Source organism: Helianthus annuus, chromosome 11 (genome assembly GCF_002127325.2).
Source record: "Helianthus annuus cultivar XRQ/B chromosome 11, HanXRQr2.0-SUNRISE, whole genome shotgun sequence".
Lineage (NCBI taxonomy): Eukaryota > Viridiplantae > Streptophyta > Magnoliopsida > Asterales > Asteraceae > Helianthus > Helianthus annuus.
The window spans coordinates 37,001,567-37,016,153 of NC_035443.2; the positions used below are offsets into that span (position 1 = coordinate 37,001,567).

Here is a 14,587-nt window from a genome sequence, read left to right on the forward strand (position 1 = left end):
ATATTCAGACGGCGCAACTTCCTAGCTTGTTGTTGAAGCAATCGGTTCATTTGCGCGGGAAAATTTCGTGGAATTTGAAAAAGAAACTGACAGGTTGGTGCAAGTTGGTGATGACATAGACGTTATGTTGATCGCTGACACTGTGACGATTGTGTGGTCACTGTGTCAGGCGCGCCGTTTCGTCTGCTGTCAGGCAAGTGAGGCCCACGTGCGCATGGTAGCCGTCGTTTCGCTTTTCCCGCCTGACGTGTCACCTTCTAGTTGGACACGCGTACGGCTGCTTCGGCACGGTTACCCATCAAATTAAATGCGATGGGTATAAATAGGCGATGGGGGAAGATTGAAGATCACTATTTCTTCGAATCGTCCCTTCTTCTCTCTTCCTATCTTCCAAATCTTCTATTGAAGTTCTTTGATTCTTCAAATCTTCATATTTTTTCTGCAGATCTTCAAGTTTCTTTAATCATATCTTCAGATCTTCAAGATGTCTGCCGATGATGATATTATCACTGTAGAGGAAGCCGGTGGTGGTTTGCCACCACTGAAGTGGGACCAAGGCATGTTTGAACAGGTTATTTGTGGTCAACAATTTGCATCAGAGTGGGATGCACGATACCCTGCACAGGGGCAGATTGCTGCAGATGCACCGCCTGGGTATATTACGCTATTCACTGACTTTTTCTCAAAGGGAAACTTCCGGTTGCCGGCTACCCATTTCTTGGGAAACATACTTCAATACTATGGTTTCCATATATCTCAGATGAGCCTGATGGGCATGGTGCGCATGAGGCATTTCGAGTTTGTTTGTCGGTCGCAGGGAGAAGAGCCGACTGTCGATAAATTCAGAATTTTTTACCAACTTCAAAGCAACATGGGATTCTTCTCTTTCGCTTTGTGCGCTGCTAAGAAGATTTTGATCAGTCCTCCAAAAAGCTTCCATGAATAGAAAATGAAATTTTTCTTTATATGCGCGGAGGTGATTCCAATGGCAATGCAATTTCGAGGGATGGGGCCGATCCCCAAAGAAGGATGAGAGTCCCGCGCGGCGTGGCATGGTATGAGAACTTGATGGCGCTACTGAACCGGGTGTTTGGTGAGCAAGTGTTAGTCGCTGCAGGGATGATGTAGGATCGGTTTTGACTCCCGAACAATTGCGTATGACACGTACGACGTGCGGAATCCGTGCACGTGTGTGTGGACCGAATACAAGAACGTAATAACCGTGATTCTATTCAATGATATGACAAAGATTACACCACGAATCACCTTGAGTACTAGTTTCTCTCTCTAGAAGCTCTAGTCTTCAAAATGGCAAAAGTCCTAAAAATATATCCTAAGGCTTCTATTTATAGGCAAACCATTAAGGAAGTTCTCCTTAATTACAAGTTTGTCATTCCTCATTTAAACTAGACTTATCCGTAGATTTAACATAACAAAACCTTGTCTTTAATAGTTTTCTGCTACGATTCGGATTGACGGAAGTGATAGACAATAGTGCACTCACAGATGAGCGATAAATGGCCTGAAGACAGTGAGAGTGTGCCTGTCTTGCTACTTGACGATGAAGGTAAGCTTCCTTTGAGTATTCTGCTTGTAAGGAAAAGAGACCTCATAGACTAAAATGAAAGTTTACTCTTTTAGAAATGAAAAGATACATTATTTCCTAATTCCTAGTGTGAATGCTTTAAAGTTATGGCTCATATCTACAACCACAAGTTTCCAAATTGATAACAATCATTACTACTAGTGTTATAATCTTTGAATTATTCTCCACACAATAACATCATGAGAAAAATGAAGCAAAATACAAATAAAATAATATTTATTATATATACATACAAGACTTAAACCCAAAACCTTCAAATCTAGATTGCTTGAAAAAATCCCTTGCCACCCAACTCAGTAAGAAATAATAAAATAATAAATATTATTACTTTATGCTGAAAGGATATTCACTACACGAATGTATATTTCTTTCATCGTCCTTTTTTTACTTGTTCACAAACGTCACACTCGGTTAAAAAAGTACGTAAGCAAGCGACTCGAACCCAAACCACGAACCCAAACAACAAGAGTCAAATCACGTGGACTCACACAACCCCCAAACCAAACCACAACCACACCCACAAAAAACTCGCAACAACCACTCATCTTATCCGTCTATATAACCCAACACCCACCACCCGTTCCTTTCCACACCCCATAATCATCCTACAAAATCACCCCTTTTCCACTATTGCAATCACGGTACCTGTTACCGCAGAAAAAAGAGAGAGAAAAAGATCGAACCTTCTCGCCGGAGAAAGAGCACAGGTTTGGGGTAAAACCCGGGAACGACAAGTTGCAGACATCACGGCTATACACGGGGCAACGCGTCCACTCGCACATGTCCGATCGGTACGCCAGAAGGGTCGTTCAATAACCATTGAGAGCAACCCTTCTACGCACGGCGGACGCGGCGCTTTGCCGTCCGAAGGCGGTAGCCCTTCTGACCTCCTCTTTCTCGCCGGCGGTGGTTCCATCTTCTTTCTCTTTCTTGTAGCTTAGGTTATATTAGGCTTAGAATACGTACCAATATTATTGTTATTATTATTGTTATAACATAATCTGCCAAAATCTGCTTGCTTGATCGCTGTTTGTTTAAATTACCAACGATTTGAAGAAGAGGATGTTGAGGATTAAGAGGGTTCCTACTATTCTTTCGAATTATCAAAAGGAGGAGGCTGAGGAAGGTGGTGTTGCACGTGGCTGCGGTCGGAATTGTCTCAGAAAATGTTGTCTGCCAGGTGTTTGATTAAATGCCTAGCTTATAATATGTTCTTTTTGAAGGTGAAGATGTTTCTTTGCATGATTTGAGTCTTTTTAACATGTGGGTTTTGTGTTGATTTTGGATTTAGGCTCTAAGTTGCCTCTGTATGCTTTTCCGAAAACCGATAAGGTTGAATTGTGTGGGAAAAATGAAATTCCTTTTGCTTTCTTGGACTCCCTTCTTCTTGGAGAGGTAAGATAGAAAGTTTTATTAATTAATTAATTAATTAATTTTTGTTCTATAATTGTTGTAGGTTAAGAATTTATGTTGTTGTTGGTTGTTTTGCAGTGGGAGGATCGAATGGAGAGGGGGCTTTTTCGCTATGATGTTACCGCCTGTGAAACTAAGGTATTCATCGGTTTCTTGAAATATAATGAATCTTTCAAGAAACCAAAATGTTATGCTAATTGTGATCTTTTTGCAGGTGATTCCGGGTGAACACGGTTTTATTGCTCAACTGAACGAGGGACGACACCTCAAAAAACGACCCACAGAGTTCCAGGTTGATAAGGTGCTGCAGGCCTTTGATGAGAACAAGTTCAACTTCACCAAAGTTGGGCAGGAAGAAGTACTGTTCCAATTTGGACCAAGTGAAGATGGTGAAGTGCGGTTCTATCCAAACGCTCCCATTGACGTTGACAATTCACCAAGTGTTGTTGCTATCAATGTTTGTAGTCTTTCTTTCATTTATTCTTAATTGTTATAACTTATACAAATGAATAGCTTTACAATAAACAGTCTGTTGCTTGTTGCTCTTCTGAAATTAATAGGTTAGTCCCATTGAATACGGGCATGTGCTTCTTATCCCTCGAATTCTCGAGCACTTACCTCAAAGGATCGACCACGAAAGCTTATTGCTTGCACTGTACATGGCACACGAGGCCGGAAGTCCTTACTTTCGTCTGGGCTACAATAGCTTGGGTGCATTCGCCACCATCAATCACCTTCACTTCCAGGTTATCATCCTTATAAAAAGTTTATAAATTCACTATTCGAGTACTTGCAAATATTGTAACACTGGTTTTACCGTTTTGATGTCGTCTTCAGGCTTACTACTTGGCTGTGCCATTTCCGATTGAGAAAGCGGCCACTAAGAAGATTACTGATTTTAACGGTGGGGTTGAAGTTTATGAGCTTCTCAACTATCCCGTTCGCGGTCTTGTATTCGAAGGCGGAAATTCTCTAAAAGATCTTTCGAACTCTGTAGCTGATACCTGCATATGCCTTCAAGATCACAACATACCTTACAATGTGCTCATTTCAGAATCTGGGAAACGCATCTTCGTCATTCCACAGGTACAAATTACAAACAACCGTAATTAGTAACATATCATTATCTTAACTCGAGTGATCTAATGCTAACATGTGTAAGTACAGTGTTATGCAGAGAAACAGGCGTTAGGTGAAGTGAGTGCCGAGCTTCTAGATACTCAGGTGAACCCGGCCGTGTGGGAAATTAGCGGACACATGGTGTTGAAAAGGAAGGAGGATTACGAAGGCGCGTCTGAAGAAAAAGCGTGGCGACTTCTTGCGGAGGTTTCTTTGTCTGAAGCGAGGTTTCAGGAAGTGACAGCGATTATCTTCGAAACAGTTTCGTGTGCTGCCGTTGAGAAAATGTTGCAGGAGGATAAGCAAGATGCTGATGAAGTCGGTATTAACAATGGTCTGCGTGCGGGCATTGTGTCTGGGAAGCAAGAATGCCTAGTCCAACACTAGGTGGTTTCGTGAAATGATTTCACGAAATATGTTATTATCATGATTAGTGTATGTTTGGGATGTTCTCGTGGTTTTGGTGTGCTAGCTACGAGAATGATCGTCCCTTAAATAAAGAATCATGGGATTCGGTTTGTTTGATTTGGGTATGTAGTGTTTGTAAAATGATCATGGATGTTAAGTTGTGTTGGACGTATGCTTGCTTGCATGTACAGATTTCAATTTCAGTGTGTGCTGCTCTTTGAGCTAATGGCTGTTGCCTGATAATGCTATTGTTGTTTTGTGCAATTTGCTGTTGAATCTTCTACCTCTGTGATGATATTCTACATTTATTCCAATTCCCTAATGTCAATTGGCTCGTTTTCGTCGGTTTTCTTCGTTGTTTTTTTTCTTTTTCCGTTGTATGCTTTCCAGTAAGCCGTTGGCTCTTTATATTTAGATATAAAGTGGTTTGCCGTTAAAAAAAAAAAGATGAATTCAGATGCTAGTTTCATTGAATTCTGTAAACTTACCGCACTAGGGTCAAGACATAAATTAGTGGGGGTAGAATTTTGTAGTTATATTTAGATATAAAGTGGTTTGCCGTTAAAAAAAAAAAAAAAAGATGAATTCAGATGCTAGTTTCATTGAATTCTGTAAACTTACCGCACTAGGGTCAAGGCATAAACTAGTGGAGGTAGAATTTTGTAGTCTGGTAGATGGGAATCAATTTTTTACATGTGTCGCTTTAAGGTAACAGTTTTATGATTATGATATGGCTTTATAGCCTAGTGGCATCTTGGTGGTGGGATAAGGCTTTGGGACCAATAGGTCCTGGGTTCGATTCCCACAAGGGGGGTTTTCTCATGTTTATTGGGTTTCCTCCTGAATTGGTGTGGCATTATGCCTAGTGGAGATGGATATGATCGGGTGGTTCCTCTGGTGGCACGATGATACTCCAGTGGTCCGTCAGTGATCCAAATTTGCCGTTCAAAAAAAAAAAAATATTGTTTTAGAGATAATGTGATTTTGATTTTGACATGGTATTAAAATTGTTATGATTGTTAAAATGTACCTATCTTAGTTCAAATAGCTCCTAAACTTTTGTAAGGTTTTTTAAAATAAAATAAAATAAACCTTTTATTTTTGAACCGCCAACAAATCAATCCCGAGCACTCTCAGGGCACCCACTGGACAAACGGAATACTCCGAGAGTAACCCGAGTCGTCCACCACCAATTCCGGGGAAAACCCAATAATCCACCCGCCCGTAGGCACGACGGTAAATTACCAGTAAAACCTTGGCTCAAGGATCGAACTCAGGTTTCCTTAGTTCTCCTATCATTGTACACCAATGCCTCACTCTTTTTTGCACCAAATGAGAATTAAACTTGAGTCTTCTAGGAAGAACTCAAGTCCTCCTACCACTTGAGCTAGAGGTCGTTAGCAACCTTTTATTAAAAATAGGTTTATGATTTAATCAACGATTTGTATTAGTGTAAGTTACAATAAATTAACTAATGACTATTGATGGCGTGACTTTTTGGATACAAATAAAGCTAGCCATCACAATTGACCCTAATGTTGATCTTACAAATTATACGGAGTAATAATTATTTTTTGAATGGCAAGCAACGACGTGTTAACCACCATGACACTGGGCGCTGTGGTCAAGGTTGACTACTCGACCGCCGCCAGTCCCTTGCCTCTCCCCAGATGTGCGAAAATCCGACCTCCACCCACCCGAATACGTGGAATAATAGGTAAAACCTTGCCTCTCATCCTAGTCGAACCGACGCCACCCGTATTCGCTCTTCACTTGGATGCCGCAGAAAATAATGAGAGTGAGAATCGAACCTGAGTCACAAGGAATACCAATTCTTTCCACAACCACTCCACCACTACCTTATTGGCCAGAGTAATAATTATCTGGAAACTAATCAAACCTAAATGATACATGTGCCTTAAAATAAAACAAATGTCACACTCATATGCAAGCCCAATACCAAGCCCAGGCCCATTCTTTAGGGTTTGAAATAGCCCTGTTGATGAAAATCATAATAATTCTGTTTTCCGCCAAAACCTAAAAGATTCATCACTCTATCGTATCTACTGGTTGGTTAATTTAATCTTACATCATCATCTTTCACCGGAAAGTTGCCGGACCTCGACGACTTGCTTGTCCGGCCACCGTAGACGCAGCCGTATTTTATCCAAAAGTTCTCGTACCTCGAGGTGGGGTTTTTTTTTTTTTTTTTTTTTTTTAATTTTATCCATTTAATGTTACGTATATGTTATCTTGTAATCCTTCTTGTTTTATATGTTATGGGTGTTTCATGTTACGAATTACTCCATTAGGTTGTTTGCCCACATTGGTGTTGTCTGAATAATTGTTTTAAAGTGAGAGTTTGCTAGGTTAAATGGTTGATTTTGATCACTTTAATTATACAATGGGTCAAAATTGGTTACTCTTATAAAATATGCTAGCTTAGAATGTGCCTGTTGGTTTTTGACAAAAGTATTGGGCTGAACCGATAACTACGGTTTTAGGAAATTACAAATCGAACCGTACGGTTGGTTGGGGTTCGGCCAATTTTCAGTTTTTCACCATTTTACAGTTTTTCGGTTTGGTTTTACGGTTTCAGACCAAAAAAACAAACAAACATTCCTAGTATGTTTAATAAAGAAATATAAAAGAACATAATTTTGTATTTATTATTTTACCCTAAATAAATAAAATATATAATTAATGTTGCACGACCGGTTCCCAGTTCCAAACCGATACGTATTCAAGCCGGCTAAAGTGCACGACAGTTTATGAACACCCCTAGCAGCCATCACCTACGGGTAGCAGCATCATACAAACAAAATACAGTAGGTGAGCCGATTTTAATATTTGTTTTCCTATAACAACCGGTAAGTTTCAACCTGGCACTTTCTGGTCAAGACCTGTTTCGACCCGTTGTACGTTTTGCCAGGCTTTGCTTTATGCATGTAATTTATGTGACGTCATAGACATGGGCGAAGCTTTTAAGGGGCGGCTGACCCCCCGAGCTTTTCGCTCAGTAGTGGAGAGTATGTGGTTTTCGTATAGAAATTTTTGGGTATATACGTTTTCGACCCCCCCCCCCCTCCCGGTTCTATAGAAATTTTTAGGTCCAGTGACTTCCGCCCCCTCAGTCGGAAATCTCAAGCTTCGCCACTGGTCATAGAGTAACTGTTTAGAATGTAAATCTGAAAAAGAAGGTTTGAATGCACAATTTACGCACTGGTTTCACTGAAAATTCTTTGCAGGTGATACAACTTGAGACAATGTATTCTTCTATGTTTTCTACACATGCTACAAACGGCACCGCCATAGCTCTTAAACAAACCAAGATTTATGGTGTGACCAAGAAGTCAGATTTCTCGCAAAAGCATCATCTTCTTCGTTTTAAGAATAACCGCACATCAAAGGATATGATCCAATGTAGGGCAGTAGCAGTAGAAACTTTCCGACCCTTTGTAAAGGGAGAAAAGTTCCAACTTGACGATGTGATTGAAGCACAACAATTCGATAGAGATATACTCGGTGCCATATTTGAAGTCGCGCGTGAAATGGAAACTATTGAGAAAACGTCACGTGGAAGTCAAATTTTGAATGGCTTTTTAATGTCAACTCTGTTTTACGAGCCTTCAACTAGAACTCGCCTTTCATTTGAGTCAGCAATGAAACGCTTAGGTGGAGAAGTCTTAACAACAGAAAACGCACGCGAGTTTTCTTCTGCTGCTAAAGGAGAGACACTTGAAGGTCATTTCAGTAACAATATTGAGTTGTTTGACTTTGACTTTGACTTTAATGTTGACCTTTTTTTTTAAATTTTCAGATACAATTAGAACTGTGGAGGGGTATTCAGATATTATTGTGATGAGGCACTTTGAAAGTGGTGCTGCTAAAAGAGCAGCGATGACAGCTAACATTCCTGTAATTAATGCCGGTGACGGTCCAGGTCAGCATCCTACTCAGGCTCTTCTTGACATGTACACAATTCAACGGGAAATCGGAAAGCTGGACGGGATTAAAGTTGGACTTGTTGGCGATCTTGCTAATGGACGAACAGTTCATTCTCTAGCCTATCTTTTAGCCAAATATGATGATGTTAAAATCTACCTTGTCTCACCACAGGTTGTTAAGATGAAGGTATGCATTAAAAAAAATCTTTAACATTATAAAAAAACATGTTTATTTTTGTATTTTCGGCGAATTATTACTTTTGTTGTCTTGTGTTCTTTTTTTAGGAGGACATTAAACAATACTTGACGTTAAACGGGGTTGATTGGGAAGAAAGTGCGGATTTAAAGGAAGTGGCATCAAAATGCGATGTGGTGTACCAAACCCGCATTCAAAAAGAGCGGTTTGGTGGGAGAGCCGATTTGTATGACGAAGCTCGTGGCAAGTACATTGTTGATCGGGATGTGTTAGGCGTTATGCAGAAGCATGCTGTCGTCATGCATCCTTTTCCCAGGCTTGATGAGGTGTCTGTCGGATTGTTTTAAACATGTTATCGTTTTAATCTTTTACGCTTGATTTTTTTTAGTAGTTTTTTAAAATTTGTTTTTGTCATGCAGATAACGGTGGATGTAGATGACGACCCAAGGGCAGCTTATTTTAGACAAGCGAAAAATGGTCTTTATGTTAGAATGGCTTTGTTGAAGCTTTTACTTCTTGGTTGGTGAGTAGGTTGCATGCTAGATAGTCTTGAGAATTGCAGGTCTTTTAGATGCTATGTTAAGGTTATGGATTTTTGTAAGGATGTTCGTCTTGTGGTTTTAGTTTAAGAATATTTTAGACATTTGTTTAGCATCTGTTTTTTAAAATAAAGACCGGTTTCGTGAAACTAAATGCGTGTCTTGAGCCTGGATAACAAAGCCGTGAAAGAACTTCTGTAACTCTACTTAATTTAGACTTAATTCTTTAATGGAACTTGCTACATAAATTTTCTCCAATGTTTTAAAAACCGGTTTTTAACTCATACCGGATTGAGCTAAAAAATGGTTCAGCTGGTTAAACTAGGTTATACCGGGAGGTTCAACCGGGTTGCCTAGTTAGCTATATATTTTGTACATTAAATAATGTGTACATTAAGTACGAGTATAAAAAACATCATCAAGCTAATAATTCAACTGCTTTGTATACTAAAAAGGAAAGGGCAGAAGGGTTGTTTCAGTTTCGCACGTGGATCCACAACAAATGCACTTTCATTGGCCACTAAGATTAAGCCACCAACATCGCCATCATCTCTAGTTCTCTTCCGACCCGGTAATAACAAATCAGAAATAATGAAATACCATCACCATCTCTTACTTAACAAGTAACAACAATTCAAAGAAAAGATAAGAAAAATTGGTGATGAAAATGAAACCGGAAGAATGATGAAGATGAAACGCTGAAGATGGACAGAATGTCGTAGATGAGCAGGTGATGAACCGTAAGAGATGAAGTAATGATGCTTTTGAATTTTGACTTAACAAGTAACCATTTTTTTTAGTAGTTTTATAAAATTTGTTGAGCCTGGATAACAAAGCCGTGAAAGAACTTCTGTAACTCTACTTAAATTCAGACTTAATTCTTTAATGGAACTTGCTACATAAATTCTCTATTTTTTTAGGGAATATTTCATAGAATAGTAACCAAGTTTTAAAAGTGTTTTAATTAGGTCACTGGTGTTGTTTTTGTCCCAATTAGATAACTTAACATTCAAATCGAGCCATGTCCTTTTTTCCGTGTGTTAAGAAAAAAATGGATTATAAGATGCTGGGGTCGAATTATTTTAATATATAAAATTATATTTATTAAAAATAAAAACCATTTAATTACATTAAAAATTAAAAAAAGAAGTTACAATACACGTTATCACTCGACGTTAGCATCAAATAAAAGAGAAAAAAGAAACAAAAATCCACATCACCACGGTTACCTATGAAATGGATGAAAAAACCCTTAATTTTAATGAAGAATGAATATTGAGTGACCTGATTGGAACACTTTTAAAACTTGAGTGACCTAATTGAAACACTTTTAAAACTTGGTTACTATTCTACAAAGTTACCCTTTTTTTTACAACATTTAAGTAGAGATGGACATAATAACCGGTTCCAAACCCGACCTACAACCGGTTCCAGTTCCTACCCGCTTTATTAAAGAACCGGTTCCGGGTTCAGAAAACCCGTAGGTTCTTACCCGGTTCCACATTTTATAAAAAAATTCGGTTCGTACCGGTTCCTACCAGAAACCGGTTCCTCCGTAACCAAATCCAACCCGGTGCATTAAATTCTACCTTTTAATGGTTTGTTACTGTTGGAATCGATTCCTAGCCATTGGAATCGATTCCTAACCGTTGCAACCAACCATTTAATGCATTTGTTACCGTTGGAATCGATTCCTAGCCTACAGTAACTGTTTGCAGCGTTTTTATTGAATTACCCGATGGAACCGGTTACAACCCTACCCGAAATCGATTAGTACCGGTTCCAGTATTAATGGTCTAAAACCGGGTAGGAACTGGAACCGGTTCCTACAAAAACCGGTTCCACCAACACTCATACAAGAACCGGGTCCGGTTAGGAACCAGTACCGGGTATAAAAAAAACCCGAAATGCCCATCTCTACATTTAATCGTTAACGCGGTAAAAAATCGAATATCGGTCAAGGTCAAAGACTGATATTGAGATATAGGTAATCGCGGCGGGTTTAACACTAACAATTCAGTATACTATCTTACCATTAACAAATTAACCATTCGCAACTTGCAAAACACAAACAATTGTAGCAAGTAGGAACTGATATCATTTAACGCTAACAATCAACAATTAAGACTTAAAACACTAATAATTGAAAGGCGAATACTAGAACTAAGAAGAAAGGTACTGATACCGGGAAAATCGGTGATATATCGGTCTAATATCGCCGATATTATTGGTACCGATGTCTCACCAGGGGACCGATAACCGATATATTAGTGATATATCACGATATTAACTACATACACTCACTAATCCTACTTCTAAATCAACACGTTTTTCCCACCATGGCACTTGAACTTTCAACCGTCTCCAACTTCCTGTACCACTAACCTACAAGCCCTTTGGAACATGAATAATCTGTTTTATATCGCGATGACAGACTCAACCATATCGCGATCTGTAGAACGTTCATGAACACAAAGTCGGCCTCAATTGAGGAACCCAAACACACTCTCGTAAAACAATTAAACAAACATCAACAACCTTTTATAGCATAACTTCACAAAAGCTAGCAATCATCAATCTGTTACATTCAAACAGTAAATTCCTACAAGTTATTAACTAGGCGAAAGGGGCCGACGACACCATACTAGATAGACATACTACACTCGAAACAACTTCAACAAATCAAACGGGCTGGCTAACCAGGCAAGAATGAACCATTCTCCTTCCATCAGAAGCCGAACCCACCTCCTGTCTGGTGCAGCATAGCATCGATCTCATCCCCCTCTTCCATTTCCAACTGTCGCAACAAATTATTAACCAGTCAGCACCACTTAGGTGGGTCGGGTTCTAGTAATCCCCGACTCATACCCAATAATAAATTTGTGTCACATACCTATCGGGTTTATGACCATATGGAATGCCCATTACCCGAAACCCGATCTTAAACTTTACAACAAACAATCGGCTTGAAATATCAAATACTATTTCTTAAATGTTTGGGGTTACCTCATCGGGTGTCTGTTCTGCTCGAAGGCGACGGCCATCAAACAAGAAAGCAATAGAGTTGATCTCGACCGATTGTCGATCGCAATAGGCATTCATCAATTTCTTCAACTGTGTGCTACGCTTGATCTTGAAGAACACTTCAGTCCCATCCTAACAACCAACGAAATTAGGTGCCACATATAATTATCATAATAATACAGATCCATACTTGTTTATATAAAAATTGTTCAGATTAAACCCCGATAAAAGAAACCCTAATCGAAGAAATGAACCCTAACCTGGCCTTTGACTTTCAAATTGATGTGTTCTCCGGCTGGCTTCTTGTCTACGTCGTTCGCCGACATGTCTTTTCTCCGGCTGATTTTGCTGCAAATGTACGCCTTTCGTCTCTCGATCTATATTCAAAAGAGTGATTGTGACAAAATAAACGAACAAGATGTGGGAACCGAATACTGTGTATACGACTTAAATAATAAAAGAATTTAAATTTAAATTTAATTAAATATTACAAATTACAAAACTGCGTAAAAATCAAGCAGAGTGCTCGCGTGGTAACGTGGAACATAACACTTGGAGAGAAGATCTAACTGGACGCAGGGTCGGCCCAATAGGCCTAGGATCACGAAAGTTGAGTAAACTGCCATGTTGGTCCCTGTGATTTGGGCAGTTTTGTTATTTTAGTCCAAATCTCAAACTTTTTAAATCTAGATCCCTGTGATTTCTAAAAACCCTTTATTTTAACGGTTGAAAACTGATTATTTTGTCCTTTAGTGCATGAGCATTTTGGTCATTCTGATTTTACTCTTCTAATAATTTAAAACAAAATTAATTATATATTATATAATATATATATATATATATATAGGGAGGGGCTCATGCGAGAACCACCCTTATTGTAAGAACCTTAAGAACCAATGTGAACACAACCTAAAATAGTTAAAAAAACATAAAAAAAACCTAACCCCCACCCTCCCCCCCCCAAAAAAAAAAAAAAAAACCTAACCCCCCCCCCCCTAAAAAAAAACCTAAACCCCCCCCCCCCCAAAGCTAAATGCTAAAAAAAAACCTAAAAAAAATCTAAAAAAAACCTAACCCCACCCCCCCCCCCAAAAAAAAAAAAAAAAAAAACCTAAACCCCCCCCACCCCCCTCCCCCAGCTAAAATGCTAAAAACTAAACCCCCAAAAAACCTAAAAAAATCTAAAAAAATCAAAAAAAAAATCTAAATTTTTTTTGAATTTTTTTAATATTTTTATGTTAAAATCGCTATTTTTTTTGGCTTAGAAAAGTAGCGATTTTTTTTATAAAAATATTAAAAAATTCAAAAAAAAAATTTTTGTGTGATTTTTAGCTATTTTTAGACATTTTTGGTGTGTTCACATTGGTTCTCGTGGTTCTCACAATAAGAGGTGGTTCTCGCATGATCTTCTCCCTATATATATATATATATATATATATATATATATATATATATGAGTGAATTGCAAATTTTGTCCTTTATCTTTATACCTGATTGCAGACGGTATCCTTTATCTTTAAAATTGACGAGTTTTGCACTTTACGTTTCAGATTGTTGCATGCTTTGTCCTTTAGCCCTAACTGAGTTTGTTTTTAACGTTAAATAAGATCATCTGCAAGTCACATGAGGGTACTTTTGTAATTTTAAGCATTTAATTAAAAATATATTAATTAAAATATATATAAACCCAAATTCCCTATGGCCACCACCACCTTCCACCAACAACCACCTCTGGCCACCACCACACCTTCCACCACTCTCTGTTATACATCATAGTTCTCACATTTTTGTTGCACGATTCTTCCAAATTGTTGTGAATTGATATGTTTTTAGTGATTTTGATTAAGATATTGATTCGTTGCATTAAAACCCCAAAGAAATCCCCAACTCCAAGTCAACGCATCAGTGCCCTCTAAATTGACCAAAATAAAGCAAGTTTGATGAGTAATAGGACAAATGGTAACAATTTGACAACTCATATATGTTTACAGTAAAGCACATTAACATGATAATTTAAGTGGAGAAAAAAACAAGTTTTGTTAAGAGCATTCTCCCCAAATTTAGCTAGAGTCTGGCAGAGATGCATTTTCCCCAAATTTAGTTAGAGTCTGACAGTAAGCTTACCTTCAACGATGCGACTATGATATCTATTACTAAACTCAATAACAACCACAACAATTGGGGATGGAGTACTGGTGGTGAAACCGTGGCCTGAGATGCGACTGAACAACAAAATAGTTATCCGTCGTATCAAATCCAGAACCATCGTGTAACACCCCAAAAATATAAACCCTTATATTATAAAGTTCAAAGAATTTATAAACAAGAGTTTACC

General features: G+C 38.6%; 3 protein-coding genes across 3 annotated transcripts; 2 read left to right on the forward strand and 1 right to left on the reverse strand.

Annotated features, from left to right (window-relative positions):
* The first annotated feature begins 2,144 nt into the window (after positions 1–2,144).
* On the forward strand, positions 2,145–4,810 carry LOC110910786 (GDP-L-galactose phosphorylase 2). The gene is made up of 7 exons (XM_022155379.2): positions 2,145–2,786; positions 2,898–3,001; positions 3,098–3,157; positions 3,234–3,476; positions 3,580–3,765; positions 3,857–4,105; positions 4,187–4,810. The coding sequence occupies exons 1-7, from the start codon at positions 2,669–2,671 to the stop codon at positions 4,523–4,525; spliced, it is 1,299 nt and encodes a 432-aa protein (XP_022011071.1). The 5' UTR covers positions 2,145–2,668; the 3' UTR covers positions 4,526–4,810.
* A 1,747-nt stretch (positions 4,811–6,557) lies between these two features.
* Positions 6,558–9,382, forward strand: LOC110910785 (aspartate carbamoyltransferase 1, chloroplastic). Its single transcript, XM_022155378.2, has 5 exons — positions 6,558–6,735; positions 7,795–8,290; positions 8,367–8,680; positions 8,779–9,015; positions 9,109–9,382. Exons 2-5 carry the CDS (start codon positions 7,813–7,815, stop codon positions 9,214–9,216), a joined length of 1,137 nt encoding a protein of 378 aa, XP_022011070.1. The 5' UTR covers positions 6,558–6,735; positions 7,795–7,812; the 3' UTR covers positions 9,217–9,382.
* A 2,365-nt stretch (positions 9,383–11,747) lies between these two features.
* LOC110910784 (small ubiquitin-related modifier 1) lies at positions 11,748–12,745 on the reverse strand. Its single transcript, XM_022155377.2, has 3 exons — positions 12,513–12,745; positions 12,235–12,384; positions 11,748–12,025 (listed from the first exon to the last, which is right to left on the reverse strand). The coding sequence occupies exons 1-3, from the start codon at positions 12,576–12,578 to the stop codon at positions 11,957–11,959; spliced, it is 285 nt and encodes a 94-aa protein (XP_022011069.1). The 5' UTR covers positions 12,579–12,745; the 3' UTR covers positions 11,748–11,956.
* Between the last annotated feature and the right edge of the window lie 1,842 nt (positions 12,746–14,587).

What these genes read in the sequence shown, in the direction of transcription:
- LOC110910786 (XM_022155379.2), top strand. Translation starts at nt 2,669, where the DNA reads ATGTTGAGGATTAAGAGGGTTCCTACTATTCTTTCGAATTATCAAAAG. An exon ending in TCAATCACCTTCACTTCCAG is followed by an intron (nt 3,766 to 3,856) that starts GTTATCATCCTT and finishes TGTCGTCTTCAG; the next exon opens with GCTTACTACTTGGCTGTGCC. An exon ending in GCATCTTCGTCATTCCACAG is followed by an intron (nt 4,106 to 4,186) that starts GTACAAATTACA and finishes GTGTAAGTACAG; the next exon opens with TGTTATGCAGAGAAACAGGC.
- LOC110910785 (XM_022155378.2), top strand. Translation starts at nt 7,813, where the DNA reads ATGTATTCTTCTATGTTTTCTACACATGCTACAAACGGCACCGCCATA. An exon ending in TAAAGGAGAGACACTTGAAG is followed by an intron (nt 8,291 to 8,366) that starts GTCATTTCAGTA and finishes TTAAATTTTCAG; the next exon opens with ATACAATTAGAACTGTGGAG. An exon ending in CTTTTCCCAGGCTTGATGAG is followed by an intron (nt 9,016 to 9,108) that starts GTGTCTGTCGGA and finishes TTTGTCATGCAG; the next exon opens with ATAACGGTGGATGTAGATGA.
- LOC110910784 (XM_022155377.2), bottom strand. Translation starts at nt 12,578, where the DNA reads ATGTCGGCGAACGACGTAGACAAGAAGCCAGCCGGAGAACACATCAAT. An exon ending in ATTTGAAAGTCAAAGGCCAG is followed by an intron (nt 12,385 to 12,512) that starts GTTAGGGTTCAT and finishes GTTGGTTGTTAG; the next exon opens with GATGGGACTGAAGTGTTCTT. An exon ending in CAGAACAGACACCCGATGAG is followed by an intron (nt 12,026 to 12,234) that starts GTAACCCCAAAC and finishes TTGTTGCGACAG; the next exon opens with TTGGAAATGGAAGAGGGGGA.